This window comes from Melozone crissalis, unplaced genomic scaffold (assembly GCF_028551555.1).
Source record: "Melozone crissalis strain CALT ecotype California unplaced genomic scaffold, PUWL_Pcris_2 ptg000016l_1, whole genome shotgun sequence".
In the NCBI taxonomy this organism is placed as follows: domain Eukaryota; kingdom Metazoa; phylum Chordata; class Aves; order Passeriformes; family Passerellidae; genus Melozone; species Melozone crissalis.
The window spans coordinates 38,873,931-38,898,320 of NW_026535794.1; the positions used below are offsets into that span (position 1 = coordinate 38,873,931).

The 24,390-nt window shown below is 39.1% G+C and overlaps 1 protein-coding gene across 2 annotated transcripts in view; it reads left to right on the forward strand.

Moving 5' to 3' along the window:
- LOC128935365 (ubiquitin-conjugating enzyme E2 E2) overlaps positions 1-18,841 on the forward strand; it is a 200,367-nt gene extending 181,526 nt beyond the window's left edge. For both annotated transcript variants that reach the window (XM_054273655.1, XM_054273656.1), the window contains exon 6: positions 18,046-18,841. In XM_054273655.1, coding sequence (XP_054129630.1) covers positions 18,046-18,143 — 98 coding nt within the window. In that variant the 3' untranslated portion in view covers positions 18,144-18,841. The remainder of the gene's footprint in view (positions 1-18,045) is intronic.
- Positions 18,842-24,390: the final 5,549 nt, after the last annotated feature.

Below are 24,390 nucleotides of genomic sequence, written 5' to 3' on the forward strand. Positions count from 1 at the left end.
GTGCACACAGAGGAGGAGTGGCAGACTGAGATGTGGCCAGCCACGATATTGCTTTCCCACAAACATTAGGCTGAACATTTGGATGGCAGCTGTAGCCAAAGTAACTGCTGAAGGGCTCTACAGAGCCTCACTTGCTTTGCTATTTGGAAACCTCTGCCAGATTCCTAACCTGAACTGACTCACAGGGATTTTATACCCACTTGTTTTTGACCAAGTCTTGTCCTATACCCTAAGTGACCATTTTTCTGTTTTTCACTCCTGATGTACGAATTAAGAACCATCCTCTTCCCTTGTTGTCTTTATTTGATGGACACTACCAGACATGTGTCTATGAGCCTCCTTCTGTAAGAGAGGCTTTCTGTTCCCCTGCTCATCCTCACTGCACTCATCCCTCCTAAATGCTCCTGACTCTTGGAGTTCACTGGGGCATGAGGCACAGCTAGGCAGACTAACCTGCTCATCATCACCATCATCCAGGTGGAAATATTTACTGCTCCCTGTTGGATGTGCCTATCTCACTTGGCAGCCCCACTGAAGGTTATTTCTGTCTTTGCCCTGTCATTTTCACTGTTTGTCTGCTTTTACCCAATTGAGTGAAATGGTGGAGAAAGGAAAAAAGAGGAAAAAGAAAGAGGAAAAAGGAAAAAAAAGAAAGGAGGAGCAGAAGAAAGAAAAGGCTTTTGCTAGAAAGGATGAAACCTCTGCATTAACCTCTGGCAAAGGATATGCTCAAAAACCTGCCTGCAGTACCCGCTTCACTGGGGTCAGCACTAGTCGAGTTGGTTGCTCTGCTCTCAGATGCTTCAGTGACATATTATCAGTGTAAAGGTGCTTGTCTGGTTACCTTTTAAACTCACCAGAAAGTGTGAGGCAGTTTGTTTAGTGTTATCTGTAAAGTTTGCTGTGAACGCAGTTTGAAGCGTGCATATCCTCACAATAAATGTACTTGGGAGAGTAAATGAGTAGCTCTACATTACTTTAGACAAGTAGTACTACATTAGTTCAGTGTGACACCCATCAATTTTTATCGTAGCTGCAGTTTCACAGCACATCTGAAAAGTAGACTATTTATGTTAAAAAACTCTGCAATGTACATTGTGGCTTTCAAATATATTGTACCCTGGTTACAAGTAGATGTGCTGTTTTTTACAATGAATACATGCCATGAATCATGAATTTACTGGGTCGTTTCGTACTTTGTTAACCCACATGAAGTAATGTAGCTGTGCATTTTAATGACTTACATTTATCTAAGCATAGATAAGCAAAGTCAAAGATCCTAAGGTTATAGGGATCTTTATGTGTCTCACTAAGGGACACAAGACATGCTTTTAAGCTTTATTCATATGAGTCATTCTTACATTTTGCCTTTATTTTCCCTAGAAACCTCTTGTTTTTATCACAGAGTAGGTATAGCAGGCAATTTTGGATAACATGCTATTGTTCTTTTTCTGTGGCAATTACAAGTTATCCATGTAGTTTGGCATGATTTAGGTCTGCTAAAAGATATTAACACCCTTACATACATCTGCAAGAAGGTTCTGGTATTTAAGAAAATTTGGAGGTGGGATTCAGTTATTACATTACTCTTTTTCCTTTATTTCTTTTTTCTTTTTCCTTTTTTTTCCCCCCTTTATCATTTTCCTAAGGGTGTGCAAGGTTCTGTACTCTTGCTGCTGAGGGTATAAAATCCCAGTTCTGTCATCTTTTGCAGAAAAGGATTCAATAGTGTAATTTAATGCATATCTTTGATCCTCAATGGGATCTAAAACAGCACTTTGGAGAGTGATTTTTCAACATAATCTTAAAAGCCCTAAAAGCCTGAACGGTATTTGCCCTGCTACAAAGCTGCTGGAATTGCTGCTGTTACCAGAACCTCTGCAAAACACAAGTAGATGGGGAGATTTAAGTCAGACAACGTGCAAGGGAAGGAAGTGAATTAGTGCTTTCTCAGCCCATTTCCTTTTCAGACATCACTATATATACATTCTTGGAGGGAAGTTGGTGTCCTGCTGCAATGGCACTGCCCTGTCCCAAGGCAGGTTTGCCTTCAGCAGCCATCCCAAATCCAGCTGTTGGAATTGCTCCAGATAGGGTTCATATCTCTAAGTGCAACATGGGTGGATCTGCTGTCTAGAAAGCTTTGAGCACCTTCACATTTTGAGTTTGTGTTGCTATTTGGGAAACTTAAGCTTCATCCGAATGTTTGTTCACAGCAATTCCACAATCTCTACAAATTTGCATATGGTATTGACAGAAATACCTGGATACCCAATATACAATACCCATGGAAATGTCTTCTGCATACCCCAGACAAAGGGCAGTAGGTTCACTTAAACCCTCTCAGGAAAATGTGTCTCCCACCAGGAGTTGGAGTGGGACTGCCAGGCTTTGATGCCCACTGACGCACTGCACACTCCTGACACTGCTTTGGGCTGATCATCTCTGGCACAGGGGCACCAAGAGCCAGAACTGCCACAGCCACTTAAAAACCAAGTGTATGTCAATGCATCAGGTTCCACAGGAACAGCTCTGCTTCTTCAGCCAGCAAAGCCCCAGCCATACCAACATGCATTTTAATACACTAATAAACGTCCACTGTATCAATAAAAAAGATCTATTTTCAGAATTACTGTGATACTTGAAAATGCTTTCCCATCCAAAAAAAAAGTTTAAAATAAATCCAAGGCAGCTTAATAAAGGAAAATGTAACATAGCTGTAATAATAAAATCTGTTCCATGCTGGAGCATTTGGCTCTGAGTGGGAATTTGGCTGACTTGTGGTCACAGCTCTGCTATTTGGTTTCCATGTTCCAACTTTAAAATAGCTACCCAGCCCTAGGTAATGAAGAACAGGTCTGTGCTCCTCACCACTCAGCAGCCTGGATGTATCTTCATTTCTCTCCATTATTCCATATATATCAATCTAGCATGAAGCATGTGCCCTGTTCCTCCTCATCTGGTGCTTCCTCATAGCAAAGGCTGCTTTCTGTGAGTGCTGGTTCACATCAGGTGTTCCTTCTGCAATTTTTTTAGACTTCCCAATTATCATTCCTTCTTTTCCCCTCACCCCCAGTTGTGAAGTGAATTTAGAAACTCTGGATGACAGCAAGTTCAAGGGATGAGCCACTTCTCATTCTCCTCATTCTTGTAATTTTTTTCTTAAAGACATAATATGCATGTTTTGCTACTATCAGAAACTGCTTCAGAATCCAATCTGAATTTTTTTCTTTTTCATTTAACATCTCATCAGCTTTGTTCAGTTTATCAAAAAGGGCACTTGGGCTTTCCTCTGCCCAAGTACCTGCTGTTGTGGTTCTAGTGAAATTTTGTTTCCTTTTTGAACATATATAGAAGACAGGAAAACTATAAGTGCTCCTTATAAATGCTCATTCTTTAATAATCCATATTTGAGGAGATTTGTCAAATGTGATGAATATTCTGGAAAATGACTGAAATACTTTTAAGTTGGTAAAACAATGTTAATTTGTCCCATTTTATGAGGCCAGCTAAGCCCTGCTACTTTGATTCTTTCCTGGCACCCACAGGCTACCAGGTGCAATGTCACAACACAGTACTATCAGACATACAACAAAACAATCTCATTTTCCCATATATCCTTTTTGTAAGCAGCAGAGGGTCATGTAAACAATGAAATTGCTCTGTTGTCTGAGATTATTTATATTCTTTAGCTTGGAGCTGGTTTTTTCCCTTTTCTTCAGAGTTTGTATACTGTACTCTGTCAGGAAGTGGGCAGGTTTCTGGGCTGTTTCAGCACAATGGAAAATGCTTTCTTTGTATCTGAAGCAGGAAAATACTCTATGCCATGTCACTCACGCATGGCAACAAGTAACACAGAGTAAATGAAAGTTACAGCAGCCAGGAGTCAGTTCAGGGAGTAATGGTTTTGTTTGTTCTGAGTTGCAACATAACCTTTCTGTTCCCTGTTACATTTCTGACATGGGTTGTCTCCAGATGAGTTGAGCTCACTCAGGAGGCTCTGGCTCAGCAAAGACAAAGTGCAGTGTGGGGTTACTCTGGTGCCTCGGTGCTGCTGGATGGGGAGCAGAGCAAATGGGTGTTTGGCATAAAGACCATCCTAAGAAGTTTTCCTAAGGGAGCATGAAAGGAAAATGCAGCATGAAACTGATGGAGTTTGTTCTGCTCTCAATGAGTGCAGAATGACTTCGTCAAAGGTGGGGTTGTCTTGAGAAAAACATGAGCAAAGAGATCCCATCAACTGTGACAAAGTTCTTTCGGCAAGAAAGTACTTGTGTATCTATAAATACTGTATGTTTCCCCTCCCTCTTCTGCAGAACCCACTACATAGGTAAATTTACATATTTGGACTGATCATATCACAGAATCTAGAGCTGATTTTTACAGATTCGTGGTAGCTCATCAGTGCTTTCTATTCCGTTTAAACGATACTGTGCTACGCCACTTACGTTGTAGTGTGCACACAATACTAACTTCTATTCTATAGTTTGAATCACTTACAGATTCTCATATTCTGAGCTGAGCACACAGTACCAATATGTTAAAGGCATTTAGGCACCTAAAGCTGCTGGCTGACAGCTGGTAGGGTTTTCAGTACTTCCCATGGGATTTACACATCTGAAGTCTCACTAGGAGCCTCTCAGCGCTGCCAGGAAGAGACTTGCTATACATCTGGTCTTTAAATATTTGCAGACACATACACCTATGTATCTTCAACTCTGTGGACACGATCTATAAACATGGTATTAAACAGATGTAAATGCAAGAAATGCAGCAGCACGTTATGAAAATTGCATATAGATATGCATTGAAATAGAATTCATTTCCTTTGCCATGAAAAGCTGATGAAACTGTTACAAGATTTGTTCTTATCAGTTGACTAAGTCCCCTCAACATGAACTCATAACTGTGGGGATTATTATAACAGCAGGGAAAACATTTGTGAACTGTCATCCCTTTAGTAGTTCTCAGGAAAATATGTCTTGGAATATCTCCTAATTATGTGTGCAGGGGGAGGAGGCTTGGATCAGGATTACTATTGATGTTGGCCTAAATCATTGCTCTTTTCAGTTGCACTTTGACTACAACTTATGGGTAGAAGACCATTATTTGTGAGCATAGAGGCTTTTAGTGTGTTTAGATTTAGGCTATTCAAAGCTCACAAGACTTCATTAAAAAGATTAACACAACTATAGAAATACGATTGTTTAGAAATACTTTGTTTTAAACCCCCCATTATGGTTTCAGAAGTCTACAGTCTATTTAAATAATTTTTTTTCTGAAAAGTGTCTGGAAATATTTACATGAGAAAATTGGTGGGTTTATGTAATTTAGAAAGCGAATGGTAGAGATTAGTTTTAAAAATAAAATCTGGATTTTGTGGTATCCAAGGCATGATGCAATCATTAGCTATAGCTCCAGATGCCAGTCACAGACACACTTACCCTGTTTCTTTTTTTTTTTTTTTTTTAATGTATCTGGAGCTCTGCAAGGAATAATGAGTAGAAGGAGTACAGTCACTCTCTAGCAGAAGACCAGTGCTACTCGCTGGGTCAGGTACATTGCCTGCAGCTGCTCATCCCTCAGTGGTTCAGAGACAAGTGTAAAAATCCCTCAAAGCACTTTACTCACACAGTAATACACAGGAGAGGAAATTCCCTCTTAGCCACAGCTAACAGATTATGTGCTGAAGCATGACCTTCATGGTTTTACAGTGGTAGCACAGGTGCTGCATGGCTACCAAGTTTTCCAATTATATTTGAGGTTCCTAAATCACCTTCTAGTATTCCTGCACTGTACTTTTTGTGTGTGCTTAACAATTTGATGTATGAAGCATCTCCTTCTTTTAACTTTTGCTAAACGTGTGTGGGGTTTTGTTTGTGTTCCTTTCTTGCCATGGAAAAGATAAACAAGACCATTTTTTTCTTTTTTTAATCTTCTTTACCAAATTACCTGTCACATCTTATTTTGTGGATTTTCTCCATCTCGAAGAAATCACCTTGGATTTCAACCATTCCTTAAATGGAAAAGCTTTGACCATGCTGTTAATGATTTCTTGTCCTTTTCAATAATGTTTCTGCTCCTAATTTGTTTTTTGCTTAAGGAGATGTGAGAAAAATTGAACTTCAGACATAATAATACCTAACCATCAGTTTATTAAATGTCATCTGATTAAATCAGAGATTGACTAAAATCCAAATCAGTGAAGAGGCTTTGTACATCTGTGACTAGAAATAAATGTAAAGGGATGTAACTGGCACTCATAAGAAAAAAGAGTCTTGTCACAACACTTAACTGTTCTTCATTTTTATTATTCCTCAGAAAAGGTTTCTAGAACATCTAAAATACAGTCTTATCACAAAATGGAAGTAAAGCTGGAAAAATATACACCTGACTTTTGGGTTTGGTTTTTTTTTTTGCATGAAACTTATAAAAGCTATATGATAAATATACATACTGGGCTTTTAAAAGTTGGTTGATTTCTGCTCAAGAAGTTTCTGCACAGAGATTTTTAAGCTTAGGCTCAACCATCATTAAATTAAATGTCCTCGGGAAAATGCATGAGTGATGGATGCTACAAATACAAAAGGTTACAATTCATTTTCTTTCCAATAAACGTGTAATTTAAAATACTACCAGTGGAGGTTTCCTATGCCCATTAGCTCAGAGAGAAGACAGGTACTCTAGAGCATACACATAATAAATCTCTGTGTGACCCAAGACCAAAATAAGTCACAAACATTAAATGTTTAACAATGTGAAGTATTTAAATAAAGCTCTTTGTTATTTCTCATATATAAAATACAGATTTCTAGCTTAATTTCAATGAGTTCCAAGGTAAAAAGTAAACTGCCTTTTTAAATATACTCTTATATTTTACAGTCATTAAATATTTTTTCTATGTTTCATGCAGGTTTTGTCTGCCAATACAGACATGTCTTAAATCATATTGGAATCTTTTTTTTTTTATGAAGTAGATACATCACTTGCAGGCTTAACCCATTCTACTGAATATATTTTTCTCACTAATATAACTGTATATATTTAAAGGAAAAATACATAAAACTAGAAAATCAATAAATGTAGACATCACGTTCTAATTTCACAATACTTTAATCTAATATTCATTATTCCCAGTCAGTAAAAATAGCTCAAATCTCAGATGGAGTAAACTGGCATCAGTCCTGCTGAGCTTTTATATTCCAGATTTTTCATGTAGACTTTGTTCCGTTTTTCTAAGTGGGGGTTTGTTTTGTGTGTTTGTTGATTTTCTTTTTCCCTGTGTACCTTTTTTAATGTGAAGGCAAGGACAGACTTTCAAATTTCTTGCCATACGTTTCCAACTGCCTAAGAACCACCCTCAGGACCCTAATTAGCACAACTATTTTTAAGATTGATTTTTCTCGTTCCTAAAATACAATTATTTTTGTTTCACCGCAGAAATCACACTGCTTCACGTTCTTTAAGCTCCTGAAAGGAAGCCTGCTAGATTTGGCTAACAGATTCCCAATAAGAATGTAGAGTCAGTCCTGAAAAGCAAAATTTATAAGCCTGGATATGTTAGCTATTAAATCATTTAGTCTCTCACTTTCTTGCATAAGATTTCAGAAATTAGTATTCCTGAGTCATTCAGATTCTACCTTCAGAGATGATTTACACTGCTGCAAGACATGTCTCTCATATTTTGCATGGCTAATTTTCTACTTTATTCAGCAGGGGAGGAGGAAACGGTTGTTTGTTTTTTACAGTTTTGCAGATCTATCAAAGGCAACAAATAAAGCAAATTATATGCAGTGTGGGTTTCAGAATCCTGAAATTTTCACAGCAAATTAAGTTCAGGTGCGTTAGTTGGAGTTGTAGACAGCTACTTAAATAGCAAAATATATGATGCAATTGTCCCAAATTTAAGGATGGGCTGTACTGTAAGATTCCATATTCATGTGGGATACAGAAATAGAGCTTTGATTAGTAAATTGTTTGTAGAATTTTCCATCTGTACAAGGCTTAGAAAAACGCCCTTCTATGGAGTGGAGCATTTACAGCTCCAAGATGAATTTGATTTCAGAAAATTCTCCGGGGCTGGAATCCTCGCTGCTTGGGTTTTTATAATATTGATTAGATAAAGTGGCTGTATAAAGTGGCATGAAAGTAGAACTTACTGTAAGACATAATATTATACTAGCAGAAGGAATTCCTTAATGACCTTCTGTGTCTTTTTCATCTCTACCTTGCGTAGTTTTTTTCCACGGCTCAATCTCAGAACTCTTTATGCCAATGCCTGAAATCATTTTGCAAAGTGATTATCATTTAGTCAGGCATGCCACTGGAGTCAATGTGACCTCTCAGGTAGGAAAGATAAGATTTCCAAATAAAGTTATTTTAACTGTTACTGAATAGGAAATTATTGCTGTAAAATATCACAAATTCAATCTTTTTTCAGTGTTGCCATGTAACTTCGTTGCAACTAATCCAGGAAAAAAACTTGCCCACACGACGAGTGCTACTTATTTTGTTCAACCTGCTTTTTTCCTTCTAGTCCTATTAGAACCTGTTCATAATTAGGCATAATTATATTCATGTTCTGAAATTAATCTAGAAGTGGATAGTCCAGTTGGTTGCTAAAGTGGGGTCATTTTCTCACCCACCTGCTGATTCCCCAGCCATTACCTGTATGGATAGGGAATGGAGAGGCCTGACTGCTTTTTGTGTTATTGGGTAACAGTAGGAGGTGTGCTCATGCAAGGCACACCTAAGTTCCTATTCCTGTTCCAATGGATGTTCAACCTGCCAAGGGATTTCAGGCCTTGGGCTATGAAAGAGTTTCATTTAGTAGGCCTTTAGAAGGGATAAAAATCTTCACTAACCCCACCTTTTGTAAATAAAGGCCTCTTGTATTCTTTTGACATTTTTATGGGATTCTTAATAGCAGTTTTGGAATTAAATTTGACAAATTAATAATGAGGTTTGGATTTAAATTTGACAAATTAATTATGAGATTTAATCGGACAAGAAGGGGAAAATCAGATTAAACCAAAATAAGCAGCATTCATAGCACATATAGGCTTTTCTGTTTTCTAAGGATGAATTGCAATAAAAATATAAAGGGATAGATTCAGGTGCAGGATTCAGATGACTCCTGCATCTGACCTAAAATGGGTATGTTTAAGTTGAAGATTTTTTTATATTGCTCACATTCAAACACTCTTCTAAGAGTGAAAATGGCTTTAGGACTCATTTTTCTCTCAGTGTCTAAATGCCTCTAAATGTTTAAAGACCAGACCATGCAGTAGCACCTGCTCCCTTCCTGTCCCCTGGGAGTCCACATGGCAAGTGGATCCCATAGGACCTCCTGGTTTTCTTGCAGAGCAATCTACCTTTGGTACATGTGATTATAGGATATTTTACCTCTCACAAAGCATCGTCACAGAGAATAGCTTTACCCTCAGTTGCTTAGGGGTTAAACTGTTTGCTCAGGATATGTAAGACCCATAGGTCAATCCTTTGCCTGGAGGAGGTGATTAGTGGGAAATAAGGAGAGACAAATCCAGAGGAAAACTGGTTCCATTATTTTTAGACGGAAGAAATGCCAAACACATGAGCATTCCTACAGAATGCTGTCCCTCCCTATCCCTAGCTATCCCTCTCTTAGTGAGTCTTCAGACACATGAAAAGAATCACATCCACAGTGCTTTTCTGAAAATACACTTATGACCCTGTGGATAAAAGCCAGTTTAATTATGGGTCTTAGCATTTTGGTTGCTTGACAACATGTTGAGATCCGAGGGCTGTGATTTTCTTATTATCCACTCAGAGCCATCTTCCACAAGGTAAATGCATATTGCTGTAGCTTCTTCAAATTTTATCAAACCACATGCCATGTAATGTCTTTCAAATTAAGTTCTACAGTTACTAACACTATTTTATTAATTTTTTTTCTAATAACAACGACTGCTTCCCAATTGAGTAAGTTATTATGAACAGACACATTGCTAATGTATCTGTGCTTTTAATATTGAGACGCATCCAAGCATCAAAGTGAAGTGTGTTATTTTAGAATTTTAATTGTTCCAGCATACTGGCACATCTAATAGGTCCATGTTCTTCCTTAATTAAAGACAACTCTTCAAGATCAGTACACTGTGCCTCGCTGATCCATGATTGCCTCAGCTAACTCCCAGTCAGCCAGTAAAGTTTATAGAAATCCTGCTAAAAACTGAAGACTGAAAAAAAATCTTTCTCTTTAAACAAGAATGATTTCCCTTGGCAAGATACAGAGATGAATCACTGCCAACACTTTCCTTTAAGAGTTGCGTTAATAAAATTGGGCCAGATAATACTCCTCATTTCTGAAACATCTTTTTCTTAGGCAGCCTCATATTTCACACAGGTCTGTGGTAGGTAGCCTGACAGCAATCAAACACAAGTCTAGAGAGAGGAATGAATTTCTCCCTCCATGCTTACAAAATGGGTATTTCAGTAAATGGATGTTTCCTGGATTAGATTTGCAGTGCTCTTTTATTTTTGAAGATAGGTAACATTTTTTTCTCCAGACAGCAGTTTGGACGTTGTAATCAAGTCACGTATGCCTTCATATTTGTGTAACTGCAATCATTGTGCAAACTTAACAGAAGTCAAGTGCATTTCTGGCAATTCTACAGAGCTCAAAACTTGGAGTCAAGTCATGGGTGGCAACCTTTTTTGTGACATACATCTGTACAGCCACACTTATGAAGGTATCTAGATACCTTGCCTGGGTGATGGAAAAGCTTTAGTCCAGCTTCACAGTTGGGAAGCTAAGGCACCACTATAAGAACACTTGACTTTCCTTCTATATATATTAGAATGTTTCTATTGAATGTTGAGAAGTGAGCAGACAAATCTGTAAAACTAGTTTCTGAAATGAGAATAATATAATGAGACTTCATTGTATGTCATATTATATGGTTTCTACTGTGAACTGTAATTTCTAAAATTGATATTAGCTTCACTGACTTTTTCCTAGTAGACATTTGATCTTTCTAGAATGTGCTCCTTTCTCCTCTAGTGATGACCATTTTTTATTTTTACTGAAAAAATTAATTTTATTTGTTCTCCTTTTGTAATACAGTGTTCATTGATCACTTTATCATTCCTCTGTATTGCTTTCAACGAGTCCTGCAGATGGTTAAATGCGTTCTATGTGGACAGTTGAAATTGTGATTTTGTGAAAGTCAGGAATAAATTGTAGTTCAGCTTGTAGGCTGTGTAAAGCAATTCAGAGCCCTGGTACCCCCCTTTGTTCTGCCTTGAATCACGCTGTTGTTCCAGTTCGTGCGCGTGTGTTGATCAGGCTCCCGACCGCGAGCTCGTTTTATTGCTGCACAAACAGGGATTAGCACTGCCGCGCTCCTTTTCACTCGTGCCCTGGGCTTCAGCGCTCTTCTCAAAGGTGAAAGGTTAGTGGAGTAATTCAGTGGGCCACTTCACCTGTCTCTGCCCCCAGAGAATTACTTAGTCTGTGCATTATTATTAATGACAGCAAAAGAGAGCAGCCCTGCTGCTCTAAGATCACTGAAGGATGCTGTGATGCCTTTCAGATATTTCATTTTCTACATCAAGACTCACAGTATCCTTGACATGGTCTTCTAGGAGTTCACTGGGTTTGAAACAGGTGATATGTGGCTAACTATGAAAACTTCCCGAGGCAAAGCAACACAATAAATAAAATTACACACAAACAATTCATCTTCTCTTAATCCCTTCCTCCTGGAGTACTAAATTGTTCTGTGACATATTTGGTATAGCATGTCTCACACTGCCTTTGCAGTTTTCACTGACTGGTCTTTTTATAACACTAACCTGGATACCACTGAAAACACTGCAAGAAAGTATAATTACATATTAAATAATTTTTAAATTCAGGGTGGTTTTGGTGTGAATCAAACTATCACCATTTGCTGTTAAGAAAACTGGTGTTTCGCTGAAGTGTTAGAATAAGACCTTTCTGTGCTTGTCCCAGTCCTAAATTTAATTTTTTTATTTTCTTTTTTAGTTTCCCTTTTGGGTCCTAAAGATTGGTACAATATTAAAACCAACAAAATTGGACTCAGAAGTCTTGGCTTTCGCTGCAAACCAATATAGGAATATATTCCGTCCTGCACTGCTATTTGCAAGGAAAGCACCAAACAAAATGTAGCTACTGAAAATATGCACTTTTATTCTGGGGAGGTTTGGTTTTGGGGTAACCAATCCTCCCTGTACTGATGTACAAAGATAACTCCAATGCAGGTATCCTGTAGATAACATAGAGAGCACATCGACTTTTCCTTAAAAAAAAGAGCTCAAGCACTCCACATTTTTTTCATTGAAAAATAAATACAGCATAATATCTGGTAAGAGAGGCTGTCCTAAAAGAAAGAAACAAAAAATGTAGTATTCCCTAAACCAAAAACTTCTAAACGTGTAACTGAAGTTAAAATAACTAGAAAATTACTTGTTCCATGTCACACATCCTGCCCAAAGGATAGGAAATATTTAATTTTTGCTGACTGTTGTTTCAGTGCAGGTAGATCTGTAGAGCCTCTCAACAGGGTGCTCTCACACCTGTGAGCATGGAGTCATTTAGTTCAGGAGAGGGAATAAGACCTTTCAAATTACATCTAACCTTTGGAAATTCTTCCACGTTAATTCTGTTCTTCAACTGGAGCCCAACTCTTTACAGCCTGATACAGAGCTGAATCCAAACCTGGACCAAGAAAAAAAGTACATTCTAAATATTTGGCTGAACAAACTGTGAGATTTTTATAGGGCTGTGGGTTTTTTAGATTTTAAGGTATTCCAGAAATCTTCTGAGAATCCACTTGTGGTGATGTAATAACTGGCTCCATCAGCTGTTCTCTATTAAAACAGCAAAATACTGCAATGGAAATAAAATTCTACTTTATAAAAGCTCATAAAAATATATAAAATTCATACAAACACCGTAATGTACGTTTAAAGTCTAAATGGGTGTCTCTTTAACCGTGTTGGCATTACCGATTGGAATTTCATTGCATATTGTGTGGTTGATGGGGAAGGCACACTGAAATCAAGCTGTTAAACACACCATCTCCGGTTTTTATTTCACTAGAGTATGTTTGCTGTATTTTTAAAAGAGCATTGCAAAGCCCAGGAGATGAATTCTGCTCTGAAATTGCTATTTGCTGACATAGAAATAGCTGTAAAAATACAAGCTGAGAAAAATACAGTGTAGCAATATATTTTCATTTATTTGGGGGGAAAGTAGTTTTTAAGGAAGAATTATAGTCTGCCTTCTGAATGATAAAGCAGTTTAACTAGCATTAAACACAGCTGAAATTTTGTAATGACCCAACCTCAGCTCATCCAAATCCCCAATAGCATTAACTCCCTAGAATTGAACTGTAAATTTGATTAGCCTTACAATAGACATGAGACACAAATGTTCTTCCTTATACAGTCATATTCAGTGGCTGCAAAAGAAGATGACAAGGTATTGTGGAGCAGTGCATCCAACCTTTTTAAGCTAGGGACAAGCTCCAGCTCACCCAGCTTTCAAAATCACATAAATACAGGGCAATTTCATGAATTCTAATATAACATGAGGATTACATATGGTGAGGTGAGGAGGGATTTCACAGCTGCAGTCTTCCTGTAAATCATTCAGAAGATTTTTTTCATACTCTAGTTCTTTAGATTGACATTTTCCTTGTAAACTACATTGCTGAACCATAGCTTCTGTCCTTGCCTGTATAATATGGTGCCTTTTTTAATCATTTTCCTTACTCATTCACTGTCCTCTGATGTGAAGTTTGATCCTGTAATTCCTGGTGTGTTAATATTTTGCATGGAGTTAATCACAGTACTGGATAAAAAATTTCCTTCACACAAGTTAAAGGTCATGGGGGCATCCTAGGGTGGGGTTTTAGAAGAAATAGTAAATTACAAGGCCTAAAGATTTCTGGGCCCAGAGTTGCAGCAGCTCCTCCAGGCTGGCACAGCCGCCAGCACCCCAAAGGCTGGGAAGCCCATTCCTGCCCACAGAGGGTGCACATCCCAGCCCTCAAGCCAGCCACCACACATCTGGTGATCTCCTGCCAGGCCATGAGTTGCATAGATATGCTTTTTTATTAATTTATTGTAGGCTTATTTTAATTTCTTTCACAAGATTGTTTCAACAACACATTCCTGGCATAGCTTTATACTCCTGTCCCCTGGTAATTGTTGTCATTTGGACACAGTCCTGTTTAGAGTAAAATTCTGAAATCAACCCTGATTCATTGATGAATCATGCTACTTCTTTAAGGAAAAAAACCCATTAAAAACTAGAGCAGTTGACTAGTTATAGAAACAAATGTCTAGCATCAAGATTAAAACCACAGATATATACAAATGGAAAATAAGAAAGCTTTCTGCTAGTGGGAAGTGGAAACAAAAGAAAAATGTTGTTATGAATTTTGAGATCCAATTTTCCTTTTCATCTCTTAATTAGATAGTTTATGCAGTGGTTGTTTTATAAATACATATTTGGCCCTACTAATGGATATTTCACAATAACCCTTAAGCACTGCAGCCCAGCTGAGCACCAGGTGGTGCTCAGCCATGTGCTTCATAGCATAGGGGCTAAACGGGGACCATTGTTTCTTCCTCATACTTGGTATTTTGTAGGATTTCTTCCTCATACTTGATATTTTGTAAGACTTGGGCACTATAGCAAAGGCTTGTGCATGTTGGGAGTTAAATCTTTTAATTGTTTTAATTAAGATGCTTCAATTTGTCTTGTAATCTCGGTGTTACTCCCGTCACGGCGAATTACGCAGCAGTGGTGACTCATGAAGTGTTGAGAGATGTGTGTCCTTGGACCTGCTGGCTGGAGCTGCCCACACAGCTGCAGGGAGAGACCAATGGCATTTCTGGAGCTCACACACTGTCTTTGCATCCTGTGGCACAAAAGCAGCTTCAAATTGGCTGCTGCGCCCCTGCTTGGGTGGCTCTGGTCTGAAGTTTACATTTCCCTCCTCACCAGCTGTCCTGGCTTCCCAAACAAAGCAGTTGTGCCTCCTGATGGCTTTATGGCTTCACAGCAACTGCTAAAATAAGCCAGTTCTTCAAGCACCTATTAAAGTGCCCTTTTTAAAGTCCTCATACATATTTACATGTGACACAGCTCCAGACCCTCTGACAGAGATGTGAAATAGCTGAGCCTCGCTGTCAATAACTACTTTTCTATTCCTGAAATAAATTCCTTGCTCTCAAATGAGTAAGTGGCTTTCCCAAACTGTGGGTTTGTTTTTTTATTCAATATTGTTATACCTAAAAAAACCACCCAGCCAAACTGAAAAAACCAATGTCATTGCTGTAATTACTGAAAGTACCTTTTAGTAGTGTTCGCTTTGCAACTGGCTGGGTGCAGCTGGTCCTGCTCATGCTACAGGAAGCAAGGACTTCTCTTTGCTTCCAAGTCCTGCTTCACTGGCTTGGGGGAAGCACCTGAGATGATTGATAGTTGATTCTCAGGTCACTCAGCAGGAATTTACACACCCACAACAAAAGCTTTTGTAGACCTCAGACATATTAGAGGCCGTCACCTCCACTCTTTCAGCTGCCAAACAAAACACTGCAGAGACAAAGGCTTGAACACATGGATAAATAAACAGCCCAGTTCTTTACATTCCTGGACTTGAACAGATTTCCACACCTTACCAAGAATGCCTCTCACTGACTCTCTCACCCCAAAGGAAAGGAGACACTGTCCCATGCTGGAAGGAGGTTGGGGGAAGAGCCTGTACCTTCCAAAGCCTTGTAAAGATGCATGGTTTTGGAATACTTTCTTGCTCCTAAAAGGAGATACAGAGGAAACCCCACACTAGGAAGCCAAACATTCTAATTATCATCGAGGTTTGGGGATGATGATGTGATCCTCAGTAGCCTTGCAGTATATCAAGGAAATCAATTTACAGCTCCCAATATGAAATTCATGCTTTCACAGAAACATTCATCCTGCACGTGAAAAACCTTCCAGATTTGAACTAAATAAACCTTTATTACGGCACATCACTGTTCACTGACTCATACAAGGTTTTATAAAGATCTCAGAGGCATCACTTTGAATACACACTAAACCTCAATAAGATCTTGCCGCATTCCAGATGGTAATGCTGAGATATTCCTGCAACCCTTCCCAGCCAGATGCCTCAGAGGCCAAACCCCACCTTCCCCTACAAGCATGAAAACCAGGATATGCCTCAAATTTTGCTTCAAAGATTCCTTTCAAGTTCAACCTTTAGTCTCCATTTCTCCACAAGCCTGTGGAAGTGTTTCTTTGCACAGGAGCCTTGCCTCCAAGGAGGATGTGGGAATTTTCAACAGTGCTCTCACACTCATCCCCAAGCTGCTATTACACTATGACAAGGTTTCACTGTTGCTACTTAGGGAAATCTTTTTCAAAGAGAAATGTTGCCCTTTCCTGTAGCTCAGGTTCCCCATTTACCCTGCAGTGCTTCTCAAACCTCATTCCAGCCACAAATAAATTTTTGCTACTTAAGAGCCTGTAGACTGTTAACCTCCTGTTTGCACAGGACAAAATCCCTCAGATAATCCCCTATACAGTTACTCTTCCTGGCTGTGGAGTTAAAGGTGATATACCTTCCAGTCTACAACTTTTAAATTTTATCTTAGATCAGATACACTTCTTTTACACACATGCATGTAAAAATAATCCAGTCCAGGCCTCAGTGACCTCCTCTGGATATATTAAGATATTAAAGGTAAGCACAGGCAGTAAAGTGCAGGACTGAGACTGCAGGGACTTAGTACACTGCAGTCACAGTGATAGCTTGTCTTGCTAATTTAGAAGGTACAAACTTAACATTCAAATCAGGGTCTTCCTGAAAGTGCAGGTTATGCATGGAAAGCAAAAGAATTTGTTTTAGCAGATATTACTCACTAATATTCTGTGAGATTGGCAGTCAGCCAATGAAGCGATTTTTGGCTAAGCCCACGTGTTTCCCCTATCACAAACTCTTATCATTAACAACCAAACAAAAAAATCTCAGATTTCTCTGCTTGACAGAAGACGTGACATCTTGTCCCAGGAATTTCCGTGGTTAACAGTGCAAGCACCACACTCAGATTACAACTGTGCAGAGAAAGCCAATGCTCAGATTGTTCAGTGGCACCATCTTCAGACAACAGCAAAGCTGATTAATACCTGGCTTTCACAAGAAGTCATCTTCATCTGTCCTAAGTCAGGGAAAAGTGTGGTATCAGTTCCTCTGGACATGCATGGTACAATCTCAGAACGTTTACTGTCACAGCAGAAGTATCAAGTGCATGTGTTCCCCTCAAAAAAGGAGGGAAAATATAAATTTTGTCTGCTTAAAATGAGAAAAAAATTTGCCTGAAAAAGAAAAAAGTTGATGAAACACAGTCATTTGTGGGAATGTCCTGTCTTGGGTTGTTTTATTTGGGGGACTGATTGGTTTTGATTAATTATTTGTGAAGTAATTCATTGATCCAGACCATATCATGCAGCATTCTGGCCATAGGAATGTTCAGAAAGATCCCATAAATTAAATTTAAAAATCCCAAAATTTGGAATTCACTTCTGTTGCTTTGAAAATAGTACTTGCTGCCCTAATTCCTTACATTTCTTTATGCTTTGAAACTAAAAGTATTTTAAAGAAAACAAAACAACATTCAACCTGATAATAGACTTAGAGCTCATCCTCTTCTTAGGTGAGAATATGAATAGTTGTGTGAGTTCTAATACAATAAATAAATTGCATCACCTGAAGGTGAGTTTTAGCTCAAAACAAAATTATCAGAATTTTTTTTTTTGGTGAGGTTAAACTTTAGACAATTGTTTCAGTGATATGTTTACAAAACATGTATAGATAATTTTCATCCATTTCACATTCATCTCCTTCCTTCCCTGCTTTGAAAGCAAGGCTGGTATGTGTGAGCACCTTGTTAGACCTAAGAGAACTGAAGGAATGTGGATCTAAAAAGGGGCTGACGTGCATTTCACGGTTTGTGTTTCCTTTTCAGCTGACCCCCTGGTTGGAAGCATTGCCACTCAGTACATGACTAACAGAGCAGAGCACGACAGAATGGCCAGACAGTGGACCAAGCGATACGCCACATAGGAACCTCCTCTAGGATTTGCTGGACCTGTGCAAGCACATTCACTAAGTGCATCAATAGCCCTTCCCTTCATTCTTATTTTTTATTAAATCTTGAACCATTTTGTGACAAAAGGTTGTCCTTACTTCCTCTTTTTTTTTTTTTTTTGTTTCATTTTTGGTTTATTTTTATTTTTATTTGTTCTGGGTTTTTTTGTTCTGTTAACTTGAAAGTTGTTTCCCTCAAATGTAGACAGGGAATTTTGGTTATCAGTGCAAAGAATGTTGGATCTGTAATAGTATAGAGCTTTATCAGAAAGCTTTGTATTAATGTGTGGGGTTGTTTTTTTTTTCTTTCATGTGGTTTTGGGGAAAACAAACAAATTCAGAATTATATCTCATTTCTACTTAAATGTAGTGTTTAGGGTTATTTTTTTGTACTGAAGTCTTTAATGGTGGGTGCATGCTACTGGGAACAAGTTTTGTATAAAAGCTTAAAATCAAGAATCACTGTGCATTACTAAGACTGTGTTTATCACTAGCCTTCTGTTTCCCACACAAAAGGCTATTGCATTGAACAAATTAATATGTATTTTGATTTACTTAAAAAACAAAAAAAAAAGTGCTTGTAAATTTCTTAGGGACCTGCCACTTTTGACTGTGGATCAGTTGATGTACACTTGTATTATTAAAGCACTCAATAAAACACTGTGGCTGATAAATGCACTTCTTGCAGGACGGTGCTTTTGTGTTTATGCAGCACAGGCTGCTTAGTCCTCACATCATACAACTGCAGGTTAAAAAACTATTTTTAGACCTGAACTATTCACTTCTTCTCAACAATGCATTTCTTAACTTAGAATTCTTCATTGTGTCTTTCTTCATATACAAACATCTTCCAAGTTCCAAGGCCTTTCTTTCATACGTCTCTGCTCAGCCTTGCTATTCAGAAGCCTCTTGCTGCATCTTTTACGCTGTGGCTTCACTATATCCATCTTGTTACATTTGAAATAGTTGGCAATAAAAATAGCCTTGCAGTGAAAGCAGAATATTGATGTTGATTTTATACAGCAGGCCTCATTTTGCCTTTCTCCAAGCTCTTTGACTGTAAAAGCAACTGTTATTTAAAAAAAATAAATGAAGGTTTTCGATGGGAAAATTGAGCCCACTGCACCAATCATTCCCAGCACATTCAATGATAAGGGTATTTCTATTCAGATTTGACCTTCAGGCTAATTTTAGATATGCAGCCATGGAGGGAAAACTTCTACTTGGCTAAGGAAATGTGTGGGTGTTGTGATTTAGAAAATATATACTGTGATGCTGATAGCTGAATGTTCTTTGTGTTGCAAGGCCTATTGGAAAATCCCTGTCTCGTATAATTAAATGTTACAGATGCTATATACAATGCCTGCTTGCCCTCTCCCCTCTCTCCTTGCCTCTTATGTTTAAAGAAGATCTTATCTTAAAGAAGATACATTGCAGCAGGGTCACTGTAAACAGGGTGACAGGGAGACCAAATCCCATCATGCTCCAACCCAGTTCAACCATCATGAAAACTAAAGCAGTCAAGGTGACACCACACGGTGTCTCTACATCCACCACTGCATTGCTCTGCATTTGCAGCCTCTTTTGTTTTTCTCTTGGTCATTTGCTAATAAACTGAGCACACATTCAGCTTCAATCTGCTGGTGAGTTGCCCTCTGCATTAATAAAAGCTGAACATTGATGTAACTCTAGATGGTCTATAACTATCCCCCCCAAGAGCCATGGGGATCTCAAAGAAATAATCAGACTCTTGATCAAAGCAAACAGAGAGTCTTCTGCTGTCTGTAGAAGCCAAGTGTTTGCAAGCCCAGCCATGTAACATTTCAAGGCCAATGGGTCCTAAATAAAGACATGAAAGAACAATGACCTTTCAAAAACAAAGCAAAACACAAAACTCAGACTTCTCTGAACCAGAAGTTCTTACAGTTCAAATCTGTGCACTTTGAATTTGCAGGTAAGTTGCCCTCCCTCTGAAGCTGCACAGTTACATTGTCTTGGATAATATAAAATTACTGTCTTAAGAACCATGAGGATCTCAAAGAAATAATCAGCAAGGGCCAACCCACATTGATTAAAGCAGATGCAGAGTCTTCTGGCATCTGCAGGAGCCAAATTTTTGCAAGTCTGGCCATAAAACATTCTCCTCTGTTTGCAAATCAGCTCTATTTGCCTCCCAAGTAATTACTTTTCTTCATCTGCTAAACCTGGGAAATATGAAGTATTATTTAAAACCTGCTGTTGTTGCTGAGGAGAAATGAGCCATTCCCAACGCAATTCAGTCTGCCAATAGAGGCCTGGTAAAAATTATGCATTGGCATAATCTCTTTTTCTCCTTTTTTTTTTCCCCTTGGTCTGGGAAATAATTGCACTTTATTTTGTCTCACCTTTGCTCTTCATATCATCTCTGAATGATTCTAAATTTAGCTGATTCTAATTCTAAATTTAGCTGGTTCCTGCTTCTTCTTTTATGATAAATCATCTTTCTCATTTCTTCTAGTTGGTGAAGTCTGTGTGCTGTTTTCAGGCAGCTGGGTATGAAGATCTTCAAGTGACTTGCACATACTAAAACATTCAAGAGGCAACAGTTGGCCTAAAACCACATGCAAAGGCCATCGGTTCAGCAAATCTCAGTATTTTCTCAGGGACACAAAAATTCTAAAGCTGGCACTTGTTCTTTAAAGACATCCTACAGCTGTTCTGAATTCAATTGCAATATCAAGTAAACAATATTTAATTTCCAGTAACCCCAGCTAAATGTCACTGTTCCATACCCTTTGAGTACAACTGAATGAAGCAGAAATCAGGGAACTCTCCAAACTGCATTTCCCATTCACAATTACTGAAGTGGCGTTCACATCCCCCTGTCCAACTGTCCAGCTGATTTCCCTCTTCAGAAAATTGCAGAGCAACAATGCTTAAATCAAGGTTCCCAAAACCGCCCTGTATTTTCAGAGGTAGCATTTCCAGGCTGCTGCAGGAGTGAGCAGGGCCATAACCCTTTTGATTGCATGCATTGTGGGTGATTGCAGCCAAACAGTTAAAATTCATTACAACCAGCTCCTGTGCCATGAATAAGGCAGGGGTAATTCCTCTTGAAAGATCTTTGTTCAGGTTTTTATACTGTGGGCTGCAGATGGAGGGTCAGGTCCTGTGCCCAAGCAATGGATAGCAGCTCACAGCCCCTCTTCCCTGCTGCCCTGTGCAATGATAGCAGGGGAGTATAAAACACCAGGGGGATTGGGACCCATAAACACCAGAATTGGGTTCCTCTTCCAAGCCTTCCCAACCTTTTAAATTCTGTCCAAACACATGCCCTGGGAGCAGTGCATGCTCTAGACACTTTCAGCATGCTGGTACGGTGTGCCTTAATCTTCCAACTTACTCCCCTTGCTCACCCATTCCTTCTTTCTGGATCCTTTCTTCTGCTTGACAAATTTATCACGCACAGCTGAGAGACCACCCAAGACACTGATCCCAGTTCAAATAGCTCTTCCTGAAGTTGCCTGAGCATAGTAGCTTACCCTGAAGCAGATGCCAGGAACCTGCCCCCAGGCTCTCCTTTTCCTTTTGTCTGAGGCAATGTCTATTAGAACAGGAAAGCAGAGGTGGCTCCAGTGGAGTAGGAAGACGCCTTCAGGCAGTGCAGCAGCTCCCAACTACTCCAACTCCAGTGTTATCCTGAGGTCCCTTTTCTCCTTTCCAGTTCTCAGAAATTTGTCTCTGAAGATGGACATCTTACTGCAGGCTTGTATTTTGAGTTGTGAAAACTATAGCAAAGACCCAGTGAAAATTCTGTCACCTCCAAAGTCCCAACATCCAGCCTTGGCAGCCACAGTTCCTGCAGAGCTAATTCTCCCTGCTGTTTTTTTTCATCCTCTGTTGGTCTTTCTTCTCTTCTGCTTTTCATTCCCTTTCCTTTCTCCTCTTATCCTTTCCTCCATGACATCAATACTACATCTTGATGCTTCCTTCTCTCTCCTTCCCTTGCCTCAGTCACAGCTCTGTTCATGGTCATGAAGACATCACGTCTGTATCATTGGAGCTGCTTGAAGTCCCTTGATTTTTAGGTCTTAGAAGCAAGAAAGAACTTTGTATGAATTAAGTACTTCCTCATTGTGGCATGCCTGGCACTGGCTATAAACTAAATCACTTCTCCCACACACATCATTAGCAGTAATGAAATCCAGGCTGGCCTCCTTAGCATGGCATCCATATGCAAATGAATTTCCTCAGCTCAAAGGACCTGCAGAGCCAGTGCATGGCTGCTTGGGATGCCTCCAGCAGCCTCTCTCAGATCACAACTGGAATATATTTGGGACTACTACTTACCAGGAAGAGTTTTATGATACCTTTAAATCCATCATTCTGCACCCTGATTCCATCGTGAACTTTAATAGGGACTTACGACTCTCTGGAATAATGAAAAGAGCAACGAAAAACATCCCTTTCATGTCTTCTTTGATTGTGAAAGAAAGTATTCATGGACTAGTGGAAGGTTAAAACAAAGGCAGGGCTACTAAGACACTCTGATCCCTTGCCAGTCCTAAATTAGCAAAAACCCACTTCACGTAAGAGCTGAGTAAAAGATGTATTAATTTCTATAGACTTTGCAGAGCAAAGTCCAGAAACCTCATTATCCAGGTGTCCTAATAGTACATGTGGATGATCAGATCATGCATTTCAGGAGAGGTTTTCAAGGGAAATGCATCCACTAGGAAGAGCTTTCCAGCACCTTCATCTCCCCACCTCAGTCAGGCTGCCCTCCTTGACAGTCCCTTGGGAAACAAGGGCTGGAAACAAGAACCTCGGGTCATTCCTTTTTGTCACTGCTCCTCAAATACACTCACTCACAACAGGCATTTGTTGCTGCAGAATCAGTGCTGGGGTCCCCTTTTGTGTCACCGAGGACCTTGGGGTCAGGCAAAACAAAGGGTCACACTTCAGCTTCTGTGAAATGCCTCCTTTCTTTGCAGTTGACTCATAGCCTTTGTAAGGCCCTGAATGGAGCCTCTTCACATGAACGGGACTCCTACCACACGAAGTTCAATACAGCCCTGCCCCTTTCTTCACTTGTCATAAACAGGGCAAAGGAAGTGCTTTGCTCATCAGCTCTGGAAACACCTTGCTGAGAGCACAGCTGAGCTGTGTGCTTGCCCGCCTTCAAACTCTTCCTTTTACATTTATTGGACACCTCTCAATTATATGAACATTTCTCCAGTAATCATGGCTCTGCGCCAGGGGTCTGCAAAAATCCTGCTTCCTTTGTCCCTTGGACCTCATGCAACCTTCATCCCTACTCCTCTGCTGCTTCCCATTTCCCAAATCCCTTCTTTAGCCCAGCAAACACAAGTCACCTCTGCTCCAGGCTGCTCACAGCCCAATGCTGTCTGTGTGGTGCTCCAACATCTCACTGAAGAAGGGAAAAGTCCACTCCAGCACTAGAGATTGCTGCCATCTTTGCAAAAAGAGAGATGAAAACCTGATTAATTCTCCTTTATGTAGAAGGGAATGTAATCTTCCTGGTGCTCAGCACTTTCACTAAGGTACAAATCCTCTCTCTGCAGATCTCCCAGTCTCAAAGTTCACAACAGCCCTCTCCTTTGGTCTTCCAGTATTGCAAGCAGTAGCAAAACAGTTTTTATTAAATGCCCTGAATGTCAAATATCTAATAAACCAAATGAAACTTCCCCCAAAAAATCTGTGTGGTGGTAACTTCATAAGCTTTTACACAGGAAACTAACTGAGTAAATTAAAAAGTCGCTCTTGTTTCCTGTTCTGCTTCATTAAGTATTGTCCACTCATTACGTCTTGCTGCTGAATCAAAAGAAAATCTTCCTGAAATCTACTTAGAATTTAAATCCTTATTGCAAAGCATCAAAGAATAATCACAATGTGTTCTTTCATATCAAGGTAATCTAATCAGAAAGTCTCATACAATTATTTATATACATACATTTTAATGGTAATTTAATAATTTATAGTCTTAAAGAAATAATCTCATTCTGTTCTATTTCATAATATACATCATGAAATACTATATTTCATTACCATGTACATTTTCCATTTTATCTACTTAAAAGAAATGCAGATTGGAATAACTTTGATCAAGTATTTCCTAGTGGAAGAAGACGACTATTTCTTTTGCAGCGTAGCACATGCAGACTTACTTGTCTTAAAAATATAATCCTATTTGTAACTTCTTCCTTTCAATTTGAATAAAAGA